The sequence below is a fragment of the Lycium barbarum genome, chromosome 2 (assembly GCF_019175385.1).
Source record: "Lycium barbarum isolate Lr01 chromosome 2, ASM1917538v2, whole genome shotgun sequence".
In the NCBI taxonomy this organism is placed as follows: domain Eukaryota; kingdom Viridiplantae; phylum Streptophyta; class Magnoliopsida; order Solanales; family Solanaceae; genus Lycium; species Lycium barbarum.
The window spans coordinates 7,088,290-7,115,520 of NC_083338.1; the positions used below are offsets into that span (position 1 = coordinate 7,088,290).

General features: G+C 33.4%; 3 protein-coding genes and 1 long non-coding RNA gene across 4 annotated transcripts; 2 read left to right on the forward strand and 2 right to left on the reverse strand.

Annotated features, from left to right (window-relative positions):
• The first annotated feature begins 786 nt into the window (after positions 1 to 786).
• Positions 787 to 4,547, forward strand: LOC132626019 (uncharacterized). Its single transcript, XR_009577060.1, has 4 exons — positions 787 to 948; positions 2,658 to 2,769; positions 2,862 to 3,079; positions 4,278 to 4,547. It is a non-coding gene; the product is annotated as an uncharacterized LOC132626019 (long non-coding RNA).
• A 1,934-nt stretch (positions 4,548 to 6,481) lies between these two features.
• Positions 6,482 to 7,662, reverse strand: LOC132628298 (inactive protein RESTRICTED TEV MOVEMENT 1-like). Its single transcript, XM_060344096.1, has 2 exons — positions 7,507 to 7,662; positions 6,482 to 6,763 (listed from the first exon to the last, which is right to left on the reverse strand). The coding sequence occupies exons 1-2, from the start codon at positions 7,660 to 7,662 to the stop codon at positions 6,482 to 6,484; spliced, it is 438 nt and encodes a 145-aa protein (XP_060200079.1).
• An 8,251-nt stretch (positions 7,663 to 15,913) lies between these two features.
• On the reverse strand, positions 15,914 to 16,867 carry LOC132628299 (uncharacterized). The gene is made up of 2 exons (XM_060344097.1): positions 16,334 to 16,867; positions 15,914 to 16,204 (listed from the first exon to the last, which is right to left on the reverse strand). Exons 1-2 carry the CDS (start codon positions 16,865 to 16,867, stop codon positions 15,914 to 15,916), a joined length of 825 nt encoding a protein of 274 aa, XP_060200080.1.
• Positions 16,868 to 23,980: 7,113 nt separating this feature from the next.
• LOC132629275 (inactive protein RESTRICTED TEV MOVEMENT 1-like) lies at positions 23,981 to 26,097 on the forward strand. Its single transcript, XM_060344979.1, has 2 exons — positions 23,981 to 24,258; positions 25,149 to 26,097. Exons 1-2 carry the CDS (start codon positions 24,055 to 24,057, stop codon positions 25,494 to 25,496), a joined length of 552 nt encoding a protein of 183 aa, XP_060200962.1. The 5' UTR covers positions 23,981 to 24,054; the 3' UTR covers positions 25,497 to 26,097.
• Positions 26,098 to 27,231: the final 1,134 nt, after the last annotated feature.

Below are 27,231 nucleotides of genomic sequence, written 5' to 3' on the forward strand. Positions count from 1 at the left end.
CGACGGACGTTAGTCAGTTATAGGAAAAAATAACAGACTTGATAATGTCAGAAAATAGTGTCTTGGAACATAAAGACTGACAGACTCTATTGATTAAAACCGAGGGAGTCCAATGAAGGTCTCAGGTTCGAAACCCCTGCCTACGACAGCAAGGGATTTGCCTTTTGGGTCAAGCTCGTCGCACCAGGCTTGCCTAGTGTCGGTTATCTCTCCTGTATGGTTTGCGAGGCATTGTACAGGAGCTGGGTTTACCCTGTGCGCACCTGAAGGGTAGCGGCTGCGGGTTTCCATGTCATTCAAAAAAAAAAAAACTGAGGGAGTCCATCGGAAAATACACCAGACTTCAGAAATTAATCGACAGAGTCCATCGGTCTTTGTGTTCCGAGATATTTTTTTCTGACATTATCGAGACTGTAGATTTTTCCTCGGGTTTTCCCTATAACTGACTGACGTCTGTCGGTTTTGTCCCGAGGTATTTAGCCTTTTCTTTAATAATGTGTACCTCTAAATATGAGTTGTCGCTAATTTTTTATTTTTTTTTACATGCTTCTCGTCAAATCTAATAAATAGAGTTCGATGAATATTTTGTTGGAGACTAAAAATATTATCTTTTGGCGAACTTAAAGGACCAAAACTGGTAAGTGCATAATTAAGGAACTATTTTTAACCAACTCTCATAATTAAGGTATCATTTTTATTAATTTATGACAAACTTAAAGGATCAAAAACCGTCTTAAGCACGCCATAGCTAACTAACCATTTATGTCCTTTTCTCACAAAGTGAATATAGGAGTAGTACAAATATGAACACTTGTCACTGATAAATCCTTCAAGAAGAAAACTCAAAAGTAGAAGAAGAAGCAAAAGGACAGAGAGAGAGAGAGAGAGAAGTAAACTCCAGTTTTGCTTCAGCACCCCCACCCCACACCCCCACCACCCAGTTTTCAGGTCAGGTTCATTTTTTTACTCTTTTTTTATTTTTTATTTTTTATGTGTTGATTTGCAAATCTTGATAATTTCATTTTATTCATACTAATTGCTTGTTTTTTTCTTCTATAAATAAAGTTTTCATTTTATTTTTTTTTAGATTTGGGTGTGGAGTATTGATGTTAGGTTTCTTGTGAAAATAAATAAATTGCTTCTTGTACCTTTTTACCTTTTTTTTTTTTTTAAATAATTTATGTGTGCTTCATTGATTTGCTGTTCTTGATAATTTCATTTTATGCATACTAATTGCTTCTTTCTATGAATAGAGTTTTCATATTTTTTTTTTTAGCTAATCACTTTTTTTTATTTGTTTAGTTCTGTTTTGGGTTTTTTTTTTTTTTTTTTTTTTAATTTGGTTTTGGGAGTATTGATATTAGGTTTCTTGTGAAAAAAAAATTGCTTCTTGTTCCTTTTTACTTTTTTTATTTTTTTATTTTTTTATGTGTGCTTCATTGATTTGCAATTCTTGATAATTTCATTTTATGTATACTAATTGCTTGTTTCTACGAATAAAGTATGTATTTTTTATTTTTATTTTTAATTGTGTGTTTGGATTTGGTTTTGGAGTATTGATACAAGAATTTTTGGTGATAAAAGAATTTTTATGTGTTTTGAGAATTTCGATTCCTTTAAAAAAAAAAGAAAACGAATTTAGATAAGAATAAGAACAACTGATTTCGTAAACAAAGCAATTCATTGATTTAGATAATTTCATTTTAGATTGCCCTGTGAAGATTCATGTTTCGGGAACTGATTTGTATGAGTAGCCGTTTGGCCATTAATTTTTTTTTTTTTTTTTTACCCGGAGTTGAATTCCGGAAATCATGTTTGTTCATAAAGGTAGAGGTAAGGTCTGCATACATCTTACTCTCCCCAGACCTCATTTTTGGGACTACACTGGGTATGTTGTTGTTGTTTGTATGTTTGGCCATAAAATTACGGAATTCAACTTGAAGCTGAATTCCAGAATTTGAAAAACACCAAAAAGTTGTTTTCACTGCAAATCACTCACAAAAATTCAAGAAACAACTGCAATTTGTATTAATGGCCAAACAACTCCAAATTCCAAATACCATTTTTTTACTTTGAAAAAAAATCTACTTTTTTCAAGTATCACAATTTTTATGGCCAAACGAGCCCTCAGAGTGCAAGGAAGAAGAAAAGAAAGAACTAGCACACACATATGGATACTGATTGCTTGTTTCTACGCATAAAGTTTGCATTTTTTTTTGGTTTTTGGTTTAGTTCCGTTTTTTTTTTGGTTTTGGGGGAACTGATATTAGGATTCATGTGAAGAAAATTTGTTCTGTGTTTTGAGAATTTCCATTTGTTTTAAAGAATAAAATGCTGAATGCATCTTAGATTTGAAGAAACAATTTCGAAAAAGAATCAATTCTTTTGCTGTTACTTGATGAAGTATATGGCATTGCAAATTGTGTTGTGTGCTTGAGCTGAATTTCGAATTAAAATTTGAGTTAGAGAACTGAAAATGTTTAAAAATGATAATGATTATGTGTAATTATGAAGAAGTGATTCACTTGGTTTTAGAAGATTTAAATCCCAGTATTACTCTTCGGAATAGTAGCTTTCCCCTTTTGAATTTTGATGAGAACTTGAATAGCTCTGCTCATTTTGTATCTTTAACTCGAAATGATGATAAAATGCATTAGGTTTCACCGAAGTGAAGCCTGTTGTGTTGCTTCTCGGAATCTCCAAAGATGACAAAGGGAACGGCAATGTCAACTACTATTTCAATTTTTGGGAAAGAGATCAATTTAGAAGGTACTACTAATCTCTCAATAAGTTGGATGATAACATGCTCTTTTAGAAGCTTTGTTCTTTACCCCTAAAAGATTCATTTACTGCTGTTTCAGTTTGTGAAAGAAATATCCGTTCAGAAGGTGAATCTATCAATAAGTTGGATGATGACGCGCTCATTCAAATACTTTGTTGTTTATCCCTTAAAGATGCAGCAAGAACAAGTGTCCTTTCACATAGGTGGAGGTACTTATGGCGCCGCTCACTCTTGCACCCATTGAATCCTATGTAAATTTCCCATCAAAAATCGAATGCAAGTATCGTGGCCCGTAAAGTGAGTATTCTTGCATTAAATTTCTAGTCCTTTTTATCTCAAGTTTATTCCTGATTCTATGGATGATTAGATTTATTTTGCAATCAAGAAGCTAGTTAAAAGCTTGTTATACAGTGCCAACCGGGAAACAAATTCTTCCGACCAAGAAGTGCTTTATTGATTTATTATTTCTTAAATTTTCTGGTTTAGATGTTAACAAACAAGAGGTTGAAAACCTTTTACCGTATTTGCATTATTCAGTATTAGCCTGAGCGAAAAGCACACAAAAACGACAAAACTGTTGGAGTTTTAAGGTGTGAACTGGAAATGAGAAAAGACACCTTTTGGATTGGACCTCTCCATCTCACCTTTTCATTGTCTATAAATTCAAATACCCTGCCCCAGATCTTAAACACTGAAACATCAAATTTCTGCACTCTGCATCTGCATATTTTCTTCCAAACAAAATCGAGTCTTTGTGTGGTTAGTAACTGTCTTTAAGTTCGATGAAGTTATTGGCGTACTGCTACTCCAATAGCAGGTATTCCGTTCTATCCTATCGTGGGAGGAAATAATCCCATACCTCGGATACTTGGAGGAGATTAAGTTCCTTAAGGGCACACAGTGAATTCTGTGGGCTCGGATTCTTTTCTCTCTTTCTGTTTCTGTCATTTTATACATTATTCAAACGCAGATACCAACAAGAATCTATTACAGCTTTAAGCCCATAGTGCAATTAAAATGTGAACTTTAGCGAAGAAAGCGCCAATGAAGAAATAAACAAAAAATAGAAATGTAATGCAAGCAAATATAACTATAAGTACAAACAATAATTATTCAAACAAATGAATGGAGAACAATAATTTAGATATAAAAGGATAACCCATTGGTCTTTTAATATGTGTACTGGTTTCAATCCTCATTCTGAACTCATGAAGCTTGTCTCGGAGTGATTATGGTTGAACTTGATTCTAACCAGTTGTGTACTGTCTTCAAGTGCTCGACATTCACACAACGATGTAAAGTTAGTTACTAATAGATTTTCTTTCATTCTTGATTAGGGCATTTCCTGCAATTGTCCATAAAGGAAAAAAATGAGAATTGTAGTGTGTATTTAACCTATATACTATGTCAATCGTCAAGATATTCCTGCATATCACAGGTGGAGAGTGATGCTGTGATCGTCTTTAACGAATTCTTTTTTGCCTTCACATTGCAGTGAATATTGAGATGATATATAGAACAAATGTTGTGAAGATCATAGAGAAGGTTGTAAAAAAAAAAAAAAAAAATCAAAGAGAAGGCGGAAGAAGATAGCAAAGTTACTATTAGGAGATCCACATGAAGACGTTCATAGCAAAGATCCTTTTTGCTGTGCATTGGTTCATGGCAAAGATGTTGTATTTCCTTTTCTTTTTCACCCTTTAAAGTTGATGTGACATTTAGTTTATGGAACTACATGAAAATGTCATCAAAAGTGTTCCTCCAATTTCTAAATTTTTCTTTTCAAAAAGCAGTAGGAAATACATATTTGCCATCCTAGAGATAGCGCCTGTTTTCTCAAGGTCGTTTGGTAGGAGGGATAGGATGGGATGAAATTAAAATTATCTCATGTTTGGTTGGTGGGATAACTCCTTTGGTATCCATCCAGTCCCATCTATATGGAATAACTTATCCCTCCTACTAAACGACATCTAAGTGGTAAGTATTATTGATGTAAAGAAAGTATTGATTACATCCAAAAAGTAAAGGCAAAATTGGGTTTTCCGTCTTTCCTTTCTTTAATTTTTCTTTTCATGGTGATGGTTCTATGTTTCAGCCAGGCAAACAACAAAAGAAACAGTTTAAGCTGTTATTGCATGTCAATTCAAACATAAGGCATAATTTGGGTTTGGGGGGGGGGGGGGGGGGGGGGGGGGGGGGTGGCGTTTTTTTTTTTGTTTTTTCAGTTTGTGCATTCAGATTGATTCTTAAGAAATAAGTATGATATTTTAGCTTTTATTTTATATATATACTGCATTCAGATTTGGGGAAATTAGCAGAATTTTCTTCAGGCATTCAAAAAATTGATTCTTAAGCAATAAGTATGATATTTTCAGCTTTTATTTTATATATATATCCATACAAATATCTAAATGGATGACAGAGTAGTATCTCGAATAGTTCAGGGGCAAAATCGATCATTTCCCTCCTTTTAAAAAAGATTTTACTCGACCTAGAGGTCCATTAGTGGAGAGGGGCAAAAGTGTGTTATTTGGTTACCGAAGGACGGTAAAAAAACAAAACGGAGGACAAAACTAAAAAAACAAAACGGAGGACAAAACTATTCTATTTCGAATAGTTCAGAGGCAAATTTAACCCTTTCCTTATCACAAAATAAGACAGTTTAAGCTTTGTGTCATAGGGTTGCACTTGGACGCTTGATTGGGAAAATACGTACAAAATTAAGAAACATCGACCTTGCTCCTTTGGATTAAATCTACAACTTTAAGAAGCTTAGCACAAGAAAATCTCACTTGAAGGGAACCAGAGCTTTCACTAAATAAATATTTAGCAGTAACATAGACTTATATTTGTCAAAGACTTATATACTCTTTCAAAATCCGAATTGGGTCGAGGAAAGTCCAAGTAAGAAAATAGAAAAGACTTGGTGAAACAATCACCCAATAAGATATTGGTCGACTTTATTAGTAAGCTAGTATCCAATTGTCACTAAATCCAAATTTCATTTAGGTCAAGGGAAGTCCGTAAAAGAAAAGACTTGATGAGAACCTAATCACCCGAAAAGATATCAGTTAACAACTTTATCAGTAAGCTACTATTCAATTCTCACTAAATTCAAATTTCCTTTAGGTCAAGGGAAGTCCGGAAAAGAAAAGAGAGAGACTTGATGAAAATCCAATCACCCGATAAGAAATTAGTCGAACAGTTTTATTAGTAAGCTACTATTCAATCTTCACTAAATCCAAATTTCATTAGGGTCTAAGGAAAGTTCGAAAAAGAAAACTGAGAGACTTGATGAAAATTCAATCATCTGAGAAAGAAAATTGAGAGACTTGATGAAAATTCAATCACCCGGAAAGATATCGTAGACAACGAAACCAAAAAGATTTAGTAAAAATCTAATTATCCAGTGGTACTCCTTGCCTTTGTTGACACAATTAACCAACGGGACCGACATGTAGCTTGCTTAGTAAAGTCTTTTATCTTCCATTCAGGGGTCATTCAGGGGTCATGAATGATGAACAAAAATGAAGCGTGAGTGCTATGAACTAGAATTTTGGACCAGTCTTGTAGCGAATAAAGGAAAAAGGTGCCGATAAGATATCAGTCTAACGACTTTATCAATAAGATACTACTCAATTCATTAAATTTCATAAATTCACATATCATTACTCTTTTCTTCACTCTTGGTCTCTACTATTATATTGTAGAACAAGTAATTGGCTTGATATAAACACCAATGCTTTCAAGGTAATGAATATGAGTAGTGCCATGAAATCCACCAAAAGCTCCATCTGTTCCAAACTGAAAATCAAACTCAATATCAGATATTTCATGGCTTCCAAAAGGTCCATAAGTAGCTTTATTTGTACCAAATGTGATTGATGTCACATAATTAGCAGGTTGAATAACTCTAGGAAGAAAATCCACATAATAACCACGTATCCAAGTTAGAAACTCTGAGGGATAATCAAGTTTAATCTGCGAAAAAAAAAGGGTTCCTCAATAATAAGCTTTTACTACAAGAATCATTTTAAAATTTAAAAAAGAAGTAAATGTCATTTAACATATATATTCTTCAAAAACGTTTTATCAAAAAGCCTTGGTGCTTTATGACTAAAGTCATCTTCCGTAAAAAAATATTTTTCATATTGGAGTTGGAGATGGAAAGGGGATAGTGAGAATTGAACCGACACCTATGAAAGACTCTCGGTGATATCATTAGAGTAACTATTTTTTGAAAAATATATATTAAAGATTAATAATGATATTAGCAAACGGAGGAGTATTTTAATGAAACTTTTGAGTAGTAAGGATTAAAAATAATGTTCTACGTGTTAGTGGGAGCAAAGTTATACGTACGAAGTTAAAAATTAAGATTATGTAGAAAAATGACTTCCGCTTATAAGCAAGAAAATTAAGATTAAAAGTTAAGATTATTGTAAAAAAATTTAATACACTAATAACGGTTGCGATTGAATAGTAAGTATTCTTTCATCTTTAACCAGAGGTTTTGAGTTTGAGCCCTGCCACTCAAAGTGAAACTTTCTGGTGCGATTCTTGATTAGTCGAGCCCCAAAACAGGTACCGGACAGGCGGACATAGAATGAGAAAAAAAAAAAGAGTAAAAAAATTCTGAAACATGTTCAACAAATATTTGACACAAGAAAATTAACAAAATCTGAGAACAGAGTATATAGTACTTATATAAACATAAAACTCACAGTGTCAAATCTTTTACCCCCATCACCACCATGTTTCTTTGACAAGACAAAGGATCCATTGTTGATGTATAGAAATTGGATGAAATTCACTCTTCTTCCATGAGATACAAAAATCTTGGCTACTTTGTCTTCCCCATCATCCCCATATTTCCCCATTCAAGCCAATAAAAGGGAAAATCTTAATCATGATGATTATTTCTTATGTTTATTGGTAAGGAAAATATGAGTTTGTGGAAGGGAAAGAACAAATATAGAGTTTAAGTTGATACACTCAAGTCATTCAAAGGTAAGTCTCCTTAATATATGAGATTTATAATCTTGGAAAATAAGATATGTTACAACATGTAAAGGTGACCTTATGTAGACAAAATTTAATCTATATACACTGATATTGTAAAGAGTATTTTCACTATCAGTCTATTTAACATTAAACATATATTCCTTCCGTCTGTTTTAGTTTGACTTGGCACAAAGTTTAAAAAATAAAAAGAGACTTTTAAATTTTGTGGTCTTAAACTTGTCATGTAGAATATAAAAACTTATTAAATATAGAAAGAGACACTATTTTTGGGACAAATCAAAAAAGGAAGTAGGAAACTTGAATTGGGACGGAGGGAGTAACTGTTATTTGTAGTTATTTTTAGGTGACCTAATAAAATTAAAATTCATTTGGATTCTTCCAAATTTCAAGGATGTTCTTTTTGTAGATCAATTATGTGTTATATTTTAGGATTATCTGAAAGGAAATAGAGCAACGGGTTTTATTTTATTTTAAAAAAAAACAGATCACTATGGAAACTTTTCAAATTTTAAATGTCACTGTTCAAATTTTAAAGGACTTTTCCCTCGGCAATAGAAAAGGAAAAAATAAACTGGAAAAAGGGAACAAAATAATAATAAAAACACTTAAAAAGAGAAGAAGAAAATAGATTGCATATTTTAATTAAATTAAATATGACTTTTAAAGTGTGTATTAGGAGGAATTGGGTCTGTTTAGTTAAGCTATCCTAACAGATACATAAAGGTATATGATACTTGTCTTTTGCCTCCTAAACATATACAGTTAATCAGATTTCCAAACACAAATTCTCTTCTTCCTCTTAAAATATTCACACTGTGTTCTTGTGAGAAATTCGAGTTTATTGCTGAAAATTGAATTTCGTTGGCTTGTAAATTCCCGAGAAATTTTTTCTACAAAAACCATGTAGCAAAATAGTGCAATGGAGAAATCTTGCAGCAATTTATTCATGAATGTAAAGCACTCATGTGTGACTTTACTTATATTTCTTTGTTTTATGTCAAAGGATCGGCGAACCAGTGCGCCCATCTGTTAGCTCGAACTTCGAGTTCTATATCTGATGCTATGGAGTGGATACTAGATTCCCCATGTTTGATTCGTGATGTACTCAACTTAAATAATTGATCAGAATGTCTTTTTCAAAGAAAAAAATAAAAAAAAATAGTGCAGGCTAAAGTTTCTTTGAGAACAAAGATTACTTTATCAAAGTTGAGTTTTTCTTATTCCCCCAAAGTCTATTTTTCCTAACAGTTCCTCCTTTAATATGCACAAAATTCGAATTACTCACGCTTAAAAGTAGGTACCAAACACCGTGTAGAATACAGGAAAAAGATACCGTTAAATCTTTTTAAATAAGATGATCAAAACTGATCTTTAATTATACCAAGTTTTCTTCAAACAAAATAATGTAATATTCTAAATTAGAAGAAATAATAAAAGTAATTCGGGGCAATTATTATGTATCTCAACAACAAGAAAAGAATATCAAGGTGAAATAATAATTGCACATTATTCTAGGACCTAAATTTTTTAAATCAAACAAAAAGAAATTACAAAAGAATGTCTCCTCAATAAACAACATTAAACGTTTCTTCATAAAAAGGAAAAGAACTAATTCACCTCATTGAAATAAATTCCAAATCTCAAATTCATGTTCAAGAAAGGCATAAAAGAATGCAACAAATTAAATTAAAGCAGTATATTATAAGGTCTTGGTAGACCTAAATATTATCACAAACTTAATTGTCTGTCTTTGTCTTTTTCTCAATAATTTATTTTTCTCTCTTCAGTAAATTAATCTTGTACTAAAATGCAAGATATAAAGTTCAAAATTGAAACTGTAACAAGTACTAAATTGAAAGGAACAACATGGGATGATGCTGATATTGGTGATGTTGCAATGATTTTTATTTCCTATGGGAAAACAGTAAGCCATCTCCAATTTTTATATGTCAAGGATGGAAAATTTTCTCTATCAGAGAGACATGGTGAAAATATAGAACATCTGGAAATTGTAAGTTTCATTTTTTTCATGTTTTGTTTATGTATTGTTAAAGCAAAACTATTTTGTATAAAATGACTTATTTTGATTACCTGTTGTACTAATCACTTTTACATAAACTAATTAAGCTATTCTATGTAATTGTAAACTGGATATGTAAACCGGATAATCACTAATTTATTTGTTTGCTCCAATAGAAATTTTGTTCTTGGTTAAACTTTTGGTTTAATATTACCTCGATTAGAAAAAAGAATCTCTTTTTGCCCTTGACATTAACAAAGCTCAAATCGAAGAGCAATTTTGGACCATTGTATTATTGTGGATAATGCCTTATGAATTTGAACATGTTTTAAAATTTCAGGTAACCACAGTCATAAATCACCACGTATAAATTTAAATTGACTCTACAAAAACCTGTATTGTTGTTATATAATGATTTCATGATTGAGTTATGAAAACTTCTAAAAATGCATACCCTACGTCTGAGACTCTGAATAAAATTCATTTTGATATCTTTTTAGTTTTCTGGAAAAATTAGGAGATTTCTATAAGAGATACATGATTCTACTTCTGATGGTAATGTAGCGGCTCATGGTGAGCGAGAATTTATATAACCGATAACAACTTGTTTGAAATTGAAACATAGTACGTAATTGCTATTGTCTCCGCAAGAGATACATAATTTTACTCTTGATACAATAACATGTCTAGTTCTTTTAAGGATCATAGCAACATTCTTGGTTTAATTTCAAATATGGGTGTCGCTGAACCTTACCTTTTTTATGAGCAAAGTCACAAAACTATTTTTTGTGTCATTGAAATCGCTATACTCAACCGTTATATCAATAAAGACACAGAACTAACCCAACATTAAATTTATCTAACAAAAGTTTTGAAGAATTTGCAGATCAAGCTGGATTATCCCTCTCTGAATATCTGATTGGAGTAAATGGTCGTCATGGAATAGTAAATGGAGCTGATAGATTTTTGAAATCAATTACATTTGTGACCAACAAAAATTCCTATGGACCATTTCCAAAACATAAACCTGCTTATGAGCCCGTTTGGATTGGCTTATAAGTTGCTTATAAGCTGTTTTCAGCTTTTTTGAGTGTTTGGCTGGCCAGCTTAAAGTCATTTTGTGCTTAAAATAAGCTCAAAAAAATAATTGGGCCCATTTGACTTAGCTTATCTAAAGCAGCTTATAAGCCAAAAAAAAATAAGTTAGACTACCCCAACTTATTTTTTTTAGCTTATAAGCTGTAAACAGCTTACAGGCATAAGCCCATCCAAACAGGCTCTATATAGGACAAGATACAGAGTTCAACATAAATGTATTGGAGCATGGTTGGCTCAATGGATTTCATGGCACAACTTGTGGAGGTCAACTTGAAAGCTTTGGAGTATACATCAAGCCTATACCAATAATTACACCTCCAAAAAAAGATATTGATTATGATAAAATTGATGTTGAGCATACAAATTGTAAAATTACCTACTAGTTTGATTTTATATCCAAAGTTACATGTGTGCTTTTAATATAAATATTATAAAGATCAGTGAAGATTCATGAAGAAAAATACTACTAACTTTTTCGCGCCAAGCCAAGAACTTAGGAATTTGAATGGGAGAACAATAAAGCAAGTTATGCTTCATATTGAGGAGCTAATTTGGTTTATAGTGAATCAAGAAAAAGAACAAACTCGTTATAATTTTCTCAAAAAAATAATAATGATTATTACTGAAACAACTGTAAATTTGCTCTTACTCTCAAATTCCTATTCTAGCTCTGACAAAAGCTATCTCAAACCTGATCGTGCATATATTTAAGTTCTTGATTATTTTTTAACAAATTAGTAGTTGTAATTTGAGAAAGGTTATATAAGGACATAACTAGAATCTCTTCACCCGTAATAAAAATTCCATTCGAGACTAAAAAATGATGATGGCTCAATTTCAATGATGTTGGAAAATGGAATCAAACGATTTCTCAAATTAAGAAACCAAGGATAAAAAGTTAAACATATAAAACAAAAAGTCTAATGGCAGAATGATTTGCTTATGTGTCTACTACCTCTAACTTACATGTAAATTGTGTTGTTTAAAATAATCTGTATAAGTCTGAATAAAGTTTCTGAATCTATAAAACACTTAGTAAAAGCAGATTACACAATCTGTAAAAACTTAAAACCAGTAAATTATAGAAACTGGACAAATGAACAGAAACAGTGTTAGAAAAATATATTCAGAACATAATCGAGCCCACTTAGTTCAAAGTGTGTCCTTAAGGAAATTATTCCCCTCACAGTACTCGATGGAATATCCCCTCCCAAGATAGAACGATTATCTTACCAAAATAGTAGTACTCCAAATTCTGGTAGCGGCGAACCACTCAATGGCAGTATATCAAACAGAAAAGAAAACTTTTAAGAAGAGTAGAAGAATAGAGGATTTCAGAAAATTCGTAAGTAATAATCTGAATATTAACTGAAATTTATAGCCATTAACGCACTGGTTGGGAAAAGGTTTGCATGTACGTTTTTTAATACGGGTCAGAATCTGGAAATAATTAATTAATTAATAAATAATTAAATTTAAAATTTAAAAGAATTTTGGTCCAAAAAGATTATCAATCAATCAGATCATTTGACCAAATCCAAATCCAAAGCCGAGCCGAGCGAGCGACGACGACGGCGCGTGGGGTCCTTTCCCCCTCAACCCTTTTAGCAACTAGAGAAGGTGTAATGTAATATGTACACCTTTCTTTTTCTCTCTTTTTCCTATGTGGGACAGATGCTTTAACCAAAGCACAAGGAACCTTTTACATTTCCCAAAGCAAAAGGGACCTTTTATATTCCCTTCACTTTTCATCCCATCATTTCCCATTCACCAATATCATACACTGCCAGATTTAGATAATCATTAAAAATCTTAATGCTTTATTAACTCATTAACAAGCCATAAAGTTTTATCCTTATTTCTGAACATTGTCTTCATCCGAGAATGGGTTGAGTTGTTTGACAATGTTGAATCGTCAGTCATAACTTTGTTTGATCTCTTTGAACCTAGTTCTTGGGATCTCCAGTCTGCTAGGTAGAGTTACCGCCATGATGACTTGTCCTCAGCCTTAACCCCATTCCCATTGATGATCTACTAACTCCCTCTCTAGATAAGCCTTTTGTAAGCGGATCCGCTACGTTATCTCTTGACTTTACATAGTCAATCATGATAACGCCACTAGAGAGGAGTTGTCTAACGGTATTGTGTCTTCGTCGTATGTGACGAGATTTTCCGTTATACATTACGCTCCCTGCCCTTCCTATTGCTGCTTGACTGTCACAATGTATACATATAGGAGCCAAAGGTTTGGGCCAGAATGGAATATCTTCTAAGAAATTCCGGAGCCATTCAGCTTCTTCACCGGCCTTGTCTAAAGCTATGAATTCAGATTCCATAGTGGAACGGGCGATGCAAGTCTGTTTGGATGATTTCCAAGACACTGCTCCACTCCCAATTGTGAAAACATACCCACTCGTGGATTTAACTTCAGACGATCCAGTGATCCAATTTGCATCACTATATCCCTCAATCACTTCGGGATATTTATTATAATGCAAAACATAGTCTTGAGTATGTTTCAGATACCCCAAAACTCGTTTCATTGCCATCCAATGTGTGTAATTGGGATTACTTGTAAACCGACGCAGTTTGCTAATGGCACATGCTATATCTGGTCGTGTACAATTCATGATATACATCAGACTTCCCAACACTCTCGCATAGTCCCCTTGTGATTTACTTTCACCTTCATTCTTTTGAAGTGCGTAACTCACATCAATTGGAGTTCTGGAAATCTTGAAATCCAAGTACTTGAACTTGTCAAGTACTTTCTCTATGTAGTGAGACTGTGATAATGCTATACCTTGTGGAGTTCTATGAATTCTGACTCCTAAGATTACATCAGCAACTCCTAAGTCTTTCATATCAAATTTGCTAGCCAGCATGCGCTTTGTAGCATTTATATCTGCCATTTCTTTGCTCATTATCAGCATGCCATCAACATACAAACAAACAATGACTTCGTGACCTGGAGTGTTTTTAATGTAAACACATTTATCACACTCATTGATTTTAAAGCCATTTGCCAACATGGTTTGGTCAAATTTAGCATGCCATTGTTTGGGTGTTTGTTTAAGTCCATAAAGCGACTTTACAAGTTTGCACACTTTCTTTTCTTTACCAGGAACCACAAAACCCTCGGGTTGTTCCATGTAAATTTCTTCCTCCAAATCACCATTTAAGAAAACTGTTTTAACATCCATTTGGTGAATTTCAAGACCATACACGGCTGCCAGAGCCACTAACACCCGAATGGACGTTATTCTTGTTACAGGTGAGTATGTGTCAAAATAATCAAGGCCATCTTTTTGTCTATAACCTTTGACTACAAGTCTTGCCTTATATTTGTCAATAGTGCCATCAGCTTTCATTTTCCTTTTAAAAATCCATTTAGAACCTAAAGGCTTGTTTCCAGGAGGAAGATCAACCACTTCCCATGTGTGGTTATCTAAGATTGATTGAATCTCACTATTGACTGCCTCTTTCCAAAATGCTGAATCAGAAGAAGACATCGCTGCTTTAAATGTTTGAGACTCATTTTCAAGCAAGAATGTCACAAAATCTGGTCCAAAGGAAGTAGATGTCCTTTGACGTTTGGTACGCCTTGGATCCTTTTCACTTGGTGTATTTTCCTTTGGTTCTTCCCGCGGTCGTTTAGATCTTTCACTTGACGACTCACATTCAATTTTATACGGATAAATATTTTCAAAGAATTCAGCATTATCTGATTCAATTACCGTATTAACATGAATTTCGGGATTGTCGGATTTGTGAACCAAAAACTGACAAGCTTTGCTGTTTGTAGCATATCCAATAAAAACACAATCCACAGTTTTTGGTCCGATTTTTACCCTTTTAGGTAAAGGAACTTGTACTTTTGCTAAACACCCCCACACTTTGAAATATTTCAAGTTGGGTTTTCTTCCTTTCCATAGTTCATATGGAATGGATTGTGTTTTGCTGTGGGGCACTCTGTTGAGTATTCGGTTAGCTGTAAGGATAGCTTCCCCCCACAAGCTCAGCGGTAAACCGGAACTTATTAGTAAAGCATTCATCATTTCTTTCAATGTCCGATTTTTCCTTTCCGCAACTCCATTAGATTGTGGTGTGTAGGGGGCAGTGGTTTGATGAATAATTCCATATTCTAAACATATCTCAGCAAAAGGAGATTCGTATTCTCCACCCCTATCACTTCTAATCTTTTTTATCTTTTTATTCAGTTGATTTTCGACTTCATTCTTATATTGCTTAAATGCTTCTATTGCTTCATCCTTACTGTTTAGCAAGTAAACATAACAATATCGAGTGCAATCGTCAATAAAATTTATGAAATACTTTTTCCCACCGCGAGATGGTATTGACTTCATATCACAAATGTCAGTGTGTATTAAGTCTAAAGGATTTGAATTCTTTTGAACGGACTTATACGAATGCTTAACAAACTTTGATTCAACACATATTTGACATTTAGATATATTACACTCAAATTTAGGCAATATTTCAAGATTAATCATTTTCCGCAAGGTTTTGTAATTGACATGTCCTAAACGAACATGCCATAAATTATTTGACTCCAATAAGTAAGAAGAAGCAGATTTTCCATTAATACTGGCAACAACCATTACATTAAGTTTGAAAAGGCCCTCGGTGAGGTAGCCCTTTCCTACAAACATATCATTCTTACTAAGTACAAATTTATCACTAACCAGCACGCACTTAAACCCATTTTTCACGAGTAGTGCGGCTGAAACTAGGTTCTTCCTAATTGATGGAACATGCATGACGTTGTTGAGAGTCAGCACTTTGCCGGATGTCATCTTCAACAGAATCTTTCCATATCCTTCAACTTTGGCTGTTGCAGTATTTCCCATGTATAGCTCCTCGTCGGGTCCAGCGGGAGTGTAAGTTGTAAATGTTTCCTTAACGGCACACACATGTCGAGTGGCGCCAGAATCAAGCCACCACTACTTTGGGTTACCAACCAGGTTTCACTCAGACAGCATTGCACATAGGTCATCAACATCTTCCACCATGTTTGCCTGACCCTTGTTTTTCTCTTTGTCCTTCTTGGGGGCACGACAGTCGGGAGCTTTATGGCCTGCTTTACCACAATTATAACAGTTGCCCTTGAATTTTTTCTTGTTAGGATACTTCTCCTTTCCAGAATGCCTCTTCCTTTTATTGTTCTTTTTCGGAGCAGCATCTTCAACGACGTTTGCCCCTTCAATCGGTGAACTCTTACGGTACCTCTTATCAACGGTTTTGTTATCTTCCTCGATCTTGAGACGAATCACAAGATCCTCCAATTTCATTTCCTTTCTCTTGTGCTTAAGATAATTCTTGAAATCTTTCCATGAGGGTGGCAATTTCTCAATCATTGCAGCCACTTGGAATGCTTCATTCACTACCATACCTTCAACAATAAGGTCATGGAAGATAAGTTGAAGCTCTTGAACTTGGGTTCCAACAGTTTTTCCATCCACCATTTTGTAGTCTAGGAATTTGGCAACCACAAACTTCTTCAAGCAAGCATCTTCAGTTTTGTACTTCTTTTCCAGTGCACTCCATAATTCTTTGGAGGTCTCTACTGCACTGTAGACGTTGTACAAATCATCTTCTAAGGCACTCAAAATGTAGCCTTTGCACAAAAAATCAGCCTGTTTCCAAGCCCTAGTAACCATGAATTTCTGGTTGTCAGGCATGTCGGCGGCAGGCACGGGAGGGTTCTCACTGGTGAACTTTTGCATACCAAGGGTGGTAAGCCAAAAGAACATTCTCTGCTGCCATCCTTTAAAGTTGGCACCGGTGAACTTCGCAGGTTTCTCAGCCGGTGGCACAGCGGCACGGGTTGTAGGCGTGACCGCTGGTGCAATGTTCACAGAAGGAGTTCCAGTAGCAGAGGGAGTTCCAGTCGCAGAGGGAGTTTCAGTCTCAATTGCCATTCTTTCTTTGTCACTGTCAAATCAACAAACTGTTTTAGTTAATAAAACTAGAATAGCAATTAAATCACAAACTTAAACGATGAAGATTTTATTTCTTCAAATCGCAGTATACTTATGAACTTTGGTATTCCAACGAAGTTTTTATATCTTCAAGTCAGAATACTAATATTCATATGGAGTAGAAAACTACAGAAGTTTTAATCTCCTTAAACAGAATACAGATTATAATATTATATACTAATTTCCTTAAGATTGTTGTTTAAAATAATCTGTATAAGTCTGAATAAAGTTTCTGAATCTATAAAACACTTAGTAAAAGCAGATTACACAATCTGTAAAAACTTAAAACCAGTAAATTATAGAAACTGGACAAATGAACAGAAACAGTGTTAGAAAAATATATTCAGAACATAATCGAGCCCACTTAGTTCAAAGTGTGTCCTTAAGGAAATTATTCCCCTCACAGTACTCGATGGAATATCCCCTCCCAGGATAGAACGATTATCTTACCAAAATAGTAGTACTCCAAATTCTGGTAGCGGCGAACCACTCAATGGCAGTATATCAAACAGAAAAGAAAACTTTTAAGAAGAGTAGAAGAATAGAGGATTTCAGAAAATTCGTAAGTAATAATCTGAATATTAACTGAAATTTATAGCCATTAACGCACTGGTTGGGAAAAGGTTTGCATGTACGTTTTTTAATACGGGTCAGAATCTGGAAATAATTAATTAATTAATAAATAATTAAATTTAAAATTTAAAAGAATTTTGGTCCAAAAAGATTATCAATCAATCAGATCATTTGACCAAATCCAAATCCAAAGCCGAGCCGAGCGAGCGACGACGACGGCGCGTGGGGTCCTTTCCCCCTCAACCCTTTTAGCAACTAGAGAAGGTGTAATGTAATATGTACACCTTTCTTTTTCTCTCTTTTTCCTATGTGGGACAGATGCTTTAACCAAAGCACAAGGAACCTTTTACATTTCCCAAAGCAAAAGGGACCTTTTATATTCCCTTCACTTTTCATTCCATCATTTCCCATTCACCAATATCAAAAACCCAACAAATTGATGATCTACTAAAGTTTCAACTAAATCAAGTGTAGTAATCCAAAGTAAGCAAGCCCGTTAGTCCTTTTTTGTTTCCCACCGGCCGTTTTGGGACCCGACTAATCCGGATTTGCATCAGAAAGTTCCACTTTAAGAGGCAAAACGCTCCCGACCAGAGACAACTCCATATCCCAGCGCTCAAACCTGAAACCTTTGGTTAAGTATAGAGGAATATTTACCACCCCATCACAACCTTTGGTTGTAGCAAGTCCCGCTAGATAACATAGAAAGAGATTCCCAAATAGTAGTAGTCTCTATGTGAATCTCTCCCCGACCGGCCAGGTCGAATCTATTCAACACAGAGAGAAATAAGAATAACACCCAAAAAGACCAGAGGGGAAAAAGAAGCAACACAAAGTGGAAGGTTAGGGGAACAACTATTCAGTCTTCTGCATTTGTAGCAGAAGAAAAGAATCAATTAAGTAGCATGACCATACACCATCCCACTTTTGGATATTTTATAGACAACATCAAATTGTAAGGCAAAAGACGAATCCTACACAAGTATGACTATCTTACAGCAGTAATTTATCCGAAATCGTGCACCAAACACGTTGAGAAACACATTTAAGGCCACCAACGCGATCAAGCAAACCAACCTAAGAAATTATTTACACAAACTTTTTGATCCTGAAAGTGTTCTCACATCAAAGGAGTTTCCACTCATCATCAGGTCTACTACCATCCGACTCACCGAGGCCTACAACATCGAAGAAGTCCAGTTCCAGAACCCCAGCATTACTAATCAACCTGTCATTATACTCATTTGAGGTGGCGGAGCTACGAGTTTCATTTATGGTAAGCAATGGAGCACCGTTTGATTGATCCACTAATTCAGATGCCGTATAAAGAAATCATCAAAATCACCTACAGATAAGTATGTATACAAAATCAACCTCGACCAAATTCGGATTTTGAAAGAGTATAATTTGAATATTTAAAATTATTGCTCTTCAAAGTTGGAGTCCGAGTAAGAAAATATAAAAGACTTGGTGAAAATCCAATCACCCGATAAGATATGGGTCGACTTTATCAGTAAGCTAATATCAGATTCTCACTAAATCCGAATTTCATTTAGGTCAAGGAAAGTCCATAAAAGAAAAGACTTAATGAGAACCTTCATCACCCGAAAAGATATCAGTCAATAACTTTATCAGTAAGCTACTATTCAATTCTCACTAAATTCGAATTTCATTTATGTCAAGGGAAGTCCGAATAAGAAAACAGAGAGACTTGATGAAAATTCAATCATCCGATAAGAAATTAGTCAACGATTTTATTTGTAAACTATTATTCAATCTTCACTAAATCCGAATTTCATTAGGGTCTAAGGAAAGTCCGAGAAGGAAAACTGAGAGACTTGATGAAAATTCAATCACCCGGAAAGATATCGTAGACAACGAAAACAAAAAGACTTAGTGAAAATATAATTATCCAGTGGTACTCCTTGCCTCTGTTGACACAATTAACCAACATGACTGACAAGCAGCTTGCTTAGCAAAGTATTTTATCTTCCATTCAGGGGTCGTGAATGATGAACAGAAATGAAGGGTGAGTGCAACGAACTAGAATTTTGGACCAGTCTTGTAGCGAATAAAGGAAAAAGGTCCCGATAAGATATCAGTCTAACGACTTTATCAATAAGATACTACTCAATTCATTAAATTTCATGAATTCACAGAACATTACTCGTTTCTTCACTCTTGTTCTCTATTATTGTAGAACAAGTAATTGGCTTGATATAAACACCAATGCTTTCAAAGTAATGAATATGAGTAGTGCCATGAAATCCACCAAAAGCTCCATCTATTCCAAACTTAAAATCAAACTCAATATCAGATATTTCATGGTTTCCAAAAGGTCCATAAGTAGCTTTATTTGTGCCAAATGTGATTGATGTCACATAATTTGCAGGTTGAATAACACTAAGAAGAAAATCCACACAATAACCACTTATCCAAGTTAGAAACTCTGAGGGATAATTGTAACACCTCGTACCCCTAACCAGCTTATGTTCATGATTCGGGGACTTAGAAACCAAGACAAAAGTGTTAGAATTGAATATCCCCCCTCAGAACGGACGAAGTATGGACTTACGTCAAAAAGTACGGTCTGTACTTTGAAGTGCGGGACGTACATTGAAGGCGTACGATGAGGGGAAGAAATCAGAGAGCACTGGAAAATGGCACCCAAGTGCGGGCTGGATATACGGGACGTACATCCAAGTACGGGACATACTTCTGTCCCGTACATCGCCAGGAAAATTAGTTACTCACTGTAATTTTTCATCCAAGTACGGGCTGCAAGTACGGCCCGTACTTCAAATTAGGGGACGTCCCTGGTGCCCGTACTTCACCCCCGTCAGCCAGAAATTATAAATACCTTTGGATAGTTTTATTTCCCCACTTTTCATTCTCCAAGCCCTAGGACGACTTGCTTTTCTTCTCCATTACCAAGAACACTAAGGTAAGCAACCCTAACCTATTCCCAATGTATTCTCCATTACCAAGAATTCATTGTTCTTAACCTAGGATTTTCAAGAAAACCCATCTAAAGGGTTCAAGACTTAGGCTTTTGGGATTCTTCTCAAAGTTCATACCTTTCTTACAAATTTTGGAGCATATACATGTATGTGAAGCTAACTATCAACATTAGAGAATGTTTATATATATATATATATATATATGATTCTCCCGACGCCTCATCTTGCATGCTTATTAGTAATTTGACTCAGAATACAGCTTAGCCCTAGTGTCTTGAATAGTTATAGAACTGCCATCAGTATTCGTTAGAAGATTCATAAACATAGTCTAGTTAGTCAAACATTAGCAGACGTTGATGTGTTAGCCTTGATGGCATTTATTTAAGATGTTTTAGACTTAAACAGTATTTCCGCAATTATTATATATTTCAGCCAGACTTTTTAGTAGATCGGCATGTGCTTAGTCTTATTTCCTTATTTTAGCATGTTTGATATCACATGTTGATTCAGCCAGCCTATGAGTTTGCTCGGTCACATGCAGTTAGGCACCGAGTGCCGTATTACGCCTAGGCCATGGTTCGAGGTGTGACAATAATCAAGGTTAATCTGCAAAAAAAAAAAAGTCCCTTAATAATAAGCTTTTACTACAAGAATCATTTTAAAATTTAAAAAAGAAATAAGTGTCATTTAACATATATTTTATCCAACATTTTATCAAAAAGCCTTGGTGTTCTATGCCTAAATTCATTTTGCGTATAAAAATATTTTTCATGAAAAATGTTTTCTAGTATCCTTAATTGGAAGGTCTTGAGTTCGAGCCTTGCCACCTAAAGTGGAACTTTCTGGTGCAAATCCTGACTAGTCGGGCTCTAAAACATGTATCGTACAGGAGGACACAGAGTGAGAAAACCCAAAAAAAAAAAAAAAAAAGAAAGTAAAATCTCTGAAACATGCATGTTCAACAAATATTTGAGACAAGAAAAATTTAAAAAATCTGAGAACAGAAAGTATAGTACTTATAAACTTAAAACTCACAGTTTCAAATCTTTTACCCCCATCAACTCCATGTTTCTTTGACAAGACAAAAGATCCATTCTTGATGTATAGAAATTGGATGAAATTCACTCTTCTTCCATGAGACACAAAAATATTGGCTACTTTGTCTTCCCCATCATCCCATATTTCCCCATTCAAGCCAATAAATGGGCAAACCTTAATCATGATGATTATTTCTTATGTTTATTGGCAAGAAAAATATGTGTTTGTGGAAGGGAAAGAATAAATATAGAGTTTAAGTTGATACACTTAGGTTATTCAAAGGTAAATCTCCTTAGAATATGAAATTTATAATCTTGAAAATAAGATACGTTACAACATGTAAAGGCAGTGGCAAATAAATTGATATACCAACATTATATTAATTAAAAAATTGAAGAAATGAGTCCTAATTAGGCTGGTCTATATTATCCTGGACAAGAAGTCAGGAAGTTCGAAGCTCCACTCACAACATTTACTTTTTAGGGTGAGGCCCTTTTGGAGAAATGCAAAAAACATGGAAAATACACTAACTAGTCTCGAACTTGGGTGGATTCCTGCATTAGCGAGGAAACTAACCAGCTAGCCACAAAGCTACTATATTCATGAAGTATCATTTATTGTTTATGTAGTTGAAATTCTATTTTTTTCAGATTATACACACATATATTTATAAAAAAAAGCTTAATGCATATGCAGCCCTCTAAACTTGTCCCTTTTTTCCATTTTGACACCTCAACTAACTATTGTTCCTATTGAACCCCTGAACTCGTCCTCAAGTGTGTCTATCAAACCCTCTAAATATGATTTTTATTAGAAGCAAAAAAAATTGTGGTAATGAAGGTAAAGTAATATTTTAGACGTGTGCTAAGCTATTCTTTAGGTCATGGATGTGTCGGTTTCTGTTGGTTCTGCTCTTTCACTGCCAGCTTAATTAAGAGCTTACTTTTTTTTCTTTCTCAATTGCTGCTAATCTTAGCTAAAAAATGGCATAATTAAATTAGAATATATATTAGCATGTTGCTACATTGAAAATATAATACTATGTAAGTCAGATTGTGTTTGATAGACACACTTGAGGACTAGTTCAGGGGTTCAATAGGAACAACAGTTAGTTGAGGTGCCAAAATGGAAAAAAAGAATAAGTTTAGGGGGCTGCATATGTATTAAGCCTAAAAAAAAAATTGATGAAGCAGTGTTGGATGACACCCCTTCACATAGGATGTTTCCGCTCTCATGGTGTAAAAATTCCTTACACATGCAAAATTTAATTTATATACACTGATATTGTAAAGAATTTTTTCACTATCATTCTATTTAATATTAAACATATAACTGTCATTTGTAGTTATCTTTTGGGTGACCTAATAAAATTAAAATTCATTTGAATTCTTCCCAATTTCAAGGATGTTATTTTTGTTGAACAATTATGTGCTGAATTTTAGGATTATATGAAAGGAAATAGAGCAACGGTTTTTTTTCAAAAATAAAATAAAATAAAATACAGATCACTATGGAAACTTTTCAAATTTTAAAGGACTTTTCCCTCGGCAATAGAAAAGGAAAAACTAAACAGTGAAAAGGAAAAAATAATAATACACTTAAACTGAGAAGAAGAAGAAAGATTGCATATATTAATTAAATTAAATATGACTTTTAAAGTGTCTATTAGGAGGAATTGTGTCTGTTAAGTAAAGCTATCCTAACAGATACCTAAAGGTATATACGGTAATACTTGTCTTTTGCCTCCCAAACATATACAGTTAATCAGATTTGCCAAACACGGATTAACTCTCTTCTTCCTCTCAAAATATTCACACTGTTTTCTTGTGGGAAATTCGAATTTATTGTTGAAACTGGAATTTCGTTGATTTGTAAAATTCTTGACAAATTTTACTGTAAAAATCATGCAACAACATAGTGGGGCTTAAATTCCTTAAGGATTAAAAATTACTCTATCAAAGCTGGGTTTTTCTTATTCCCCCGAAGTCTATTTTTCCTAACAGTTCCTCCTTTAATATGCGCAAAATTTGAATTAGTCAGGGCTCAAAAGTAGGTACCGAACATCGTGTAGAAAACACAAAAACGATACCGGTTAAGTCTTTCTAAATAAGATGATCAAAACTCATCTTTAACTAAAACAAGTTTTCTTCAAATAATAATGGAATATTCTAAATTAGAAACAAAAAAAAATAAAAATCGGGGCAATTATTATGTATCTCAACAACAAGAAAAGAATATCAAGTGAAATAATAATTGCACGTTATTCTCGGACCTAATTTTTTTAAAGTCAAACAAAAAGAAATTACAAAAAAATATCTCCTCAATGAACAACATTAAACATTTCTTAATAAAAATGAAAAGAATTAATTCACCTCATTGAAGTAAATTCCAAATCTCAAATTCATGTTCAAGAAAGGCATAAAAGAATGCAACAAATTAAAGTAGTATATAATAAGGTCCTGTAGACCTAAATATTATCACAAACTTAATTGTCTGTCTTTGTCTTTTTCCCAATAATTTATTTTTCTCTCTTCAGTAAATTAATCTTGTACTAAAATGCAAGATATAAGGTTCAAAATTGAAACTGTGACAAGTACTAAATTGAAAGGAACAACATGGGAAGATGTTGATGTAGGTGATATTGCAATGATTTTTATTTCCTATCGGAAAACAGTAAGCCATCTCCAATTTTCATATGTCAAGGATGGAAATTTTTCTCTATCACAGAGACATGGTGAAAATATAGAACATCTGGAAATTGTAAGTTTCATATTTTTATGTTTTGTTTTATGTATTGTTAAAGCAAAAATATTTTGTATACAATGACTTATTTGATTACCTGCTGTACTAATCACTTTTACATAAACTAATTAAGCTTTCCTATGTAATTGTAAACTAGATAATAACTAATTTATTTGTTTGCTCCGATAGAAATTTTGTTCTTCATTAAACTTTTGGTTTAATATTACCTGTCTGTCGTTAGGAGAAAAAAAGAGAGACTCTCTTTATGCACTTGACATTTAACGAAGCTCAAATCCACGAGTAGTTTTGGACCATTGTATTATTGATGATAATACCTCATGAATTTAAACATGTTTTAAAATTTCAGGTAACCACAATCACAAGTCACCACCTATAAATTTAAATTGACTCTACAAAAAACATGTATTGTTGTTATATAATGATTTGAGTTATGAAAATTTCTAAAAAGGCATACCCTATGTCTGAGACTTTGAATAAAATTCATTTTGGTACCTTTTTAGTTTCTCGGGGAAAAATAGGAGATTTCTATAAGAGATACATGGTTTTACTTCTAATGGTAATGTAGCGGCTCATGGGGAGCGAGGATTCATATAACCGATAACAACTTTTTTGAAATTGAAACATAATACGTAATAGCTATTTTCTCTGCAAGAGATACATGATTTTACTCTCGATACAATACCATGTCTAGTTCTTTTAAGGATCACATCAACATTCTTGGTTTAATTTCACATATGGGTGTCACTGAACTTTATCTTTTTTATGAGCAAAGTCACAAAACTATTTTTTGTGTGATTGAAATCGCTATACTTAACCGTTATATCAATAAAGCCACAGAACTTACCCAACATTAATTTTATCTAACAAAAATCTTGAAGAATTTGCAGATCAAGCTAGATTATCCCTCTGAATATCTGATTGGAGTAAATGGTCGTCATGGAATATCATTTGGAACTGATAGAGTTTTGAAATCAATTACATTTGTGACCAACAAAAATTCCTATGGACCATTTCCAAAAAATAAACCTCTTTGTATGGGAAGTGAAGATACAGAGTTCAACATAAATATATTGGATCATGGTTGGCTCAATGGATTTCATGGCACAACTTGTGAAGGTCAACTTGAAAGCTTTGGAGTATATATCAAGCCTATACCAATAATTACACCTCCAAAAAAAGATACTGGATCATGGTTGGCTCAATGGATTTCATGGCACAACTTGTGGAGACTTTGAAAGTTTTGGAGGATACACCAAGCCTATACCAATAATAACACCTCCAAAAAAAAAAAAGTTGAGTGTGATAACATGGATGTAATTGATGGTTCTGTGTACATATTGTAAAAATACCTATTAGTTTAATTTTATACCCAAAGTTATATGTGTACTTTTAATATTACTATTATATAGAAGCATGGGTCTCAACCCATGCTTCGTGGTCCGTTAAGCATTAAAAAAAAAAGTGTGGTCCTCATATTAAACACCAACCAATATTAAAAAAAAAAAAAAAACACCAACCAATATTAAAAAAAAAAGTAAAAAAAGTGGAACCCATCATCTCCAAACTCAAGGAAAAAAAAAAAGTGGACCCCATATTAACAAAATCAAGCAATATAAAAAAAAAAGTGAATCCCATATTAAAAAAAACAATGATAAAAAAAAAGTACATACTTTGTATTCGTATCAAACACTAATATAATAAAGTTTTAAATACGGAGCACAAACTACAATGTTATATTAATCGTGTTTTGAACATAGTATCCCATATTGACAAAATCAAGCAATATTAAAAAAAAAAGTGAATCCCATATTAAAAAAACAAACAATGTCAAAAAAAAAAAAAAAGTGCAGACTTTGTATTCGTAGCAAACACTAATATAATAAAGTTTTTAAGATACGGAGCACAAACTACAATGTTATATTAATCGTGTTTTGAACATAGTATATATATATATATATATATATATATATATATATATATATATATATATATTATATGCATAAAAATAGTGCAAACTAATAATGTCCAAAAGGGTGGGCCCTATACTAAACAACACCAAGCAATATAAAAAATAAAAATAAAAAAAGAAGAAACTATACAAAGCATCGGTTTAGACCCATGCTTCGTCGTCCGTTGTCCCTTATAAAAAAAGAAAAAAAAGGGGTGGGCCCCATACTAAATAACACCGAGCAATAAAAAAAAAGGAAGAAAAAAAAGTGGAACTCACTATCTCCAAACTCATGGGAAAAAAAGTGGACCTCATATTATCAATATCAAGCAATATAAAAAAAAAAAATTAAAAAAAAGTGAACTCCATATTAAAAAAAATATAATGTTAAAAAAAAAGTGCAGACTTTGTATTCGTAGCAAACACTAATATAATAAAGTTTTAGATACGGAGCACAAACTACAATATTATATTAATCGTGTTTTGAACATAGTATATGCATATATATTATACGCATAAAAATAGTACAAACTAATAATGTCCAAAAAAAAAAAAGTGCACCCCATAAAGGGAGGACCCCATACTAAACAACATCAAGCAATATAAAAAAAAAATGTGGAACCCACCATCTCTAAACTCACGGTAAAAAAAAGTGGACCCCATATTAACAAAATCAAACAATATAAAAAAAAAAGTGAACCCCATATAAAAAAAAAATGTCAAAAAAAAAACGCAGACTTTGTATTTGTACTAAACACTAATATAATAAAGTTTTAGATATGAAACACAAACTATATATATACATATATATATATTATATGCATAAAAATAGTGCAAAATAATAATGTCCAAAAGGGTGGGCCCCATACTAAACAACACCAAGCAATATAGAAAAAAAAAAAAGTGGACCTTATATTAACAAAATCAAGCAATATCAAAAAAAAAAAAGTGAACCCCATATTAAAAAAAAAATGTAAAAAAAAAAGTGCAGTCTTTGTATTCGTAGTAAACACTAATATAAT

What these genes read in the sequence shown, in the direction of transcription:
- LOC132628298 (XM_060344096.1), bottom strand. Translation starts at nt 7,662, where the DNA reads ATGGGGAAATATGGGGATGATGGGGAAGACAAAGTAGCCAAGATTTTT. An exon ending in GGGGTAAAAGATTTGACACT is followed by an intron (nt 6,764 to 7,506) that starts GTGAGTTTTATG and finishes TTTTTTTCGCAG; the next exon opens with ATTAAACTTGATTATCCCTC.
- LOC132628299 (XM_060344097.1), bottom strand. Translation starts at nt 16,867, where the DNA reads ATGGCAATTGAGACTGAAACTCCCTCTGCGACTGGAACTCCCTCTGCT. An exon ending in ACCTTATTGTTGAAGGTATG is followed by an intron (nt 16,205 to 16,333) that starts GTAGTGAATGAA and finishes ATTCGTCTCAAG; the next exon opens with ATCGAGGAAGATAACAAAAC.
- LOC132629275 (XM_060344979.1), top strand. Translation starts at nt 24,055, where the DNA reads ATGCAAGATATAAGGTTCAAAATTGAAACTGTGACAAGTACTAAATTG. An exon ending in ATATAGAACATCTGGAAATT is followed by an intron (nt 24,259 to 25,148) that starts GTAAGTTTCATA and finishes AAGAATTTGCAG; the next exon opens with ATCAAGCTAGATTATCCCTC.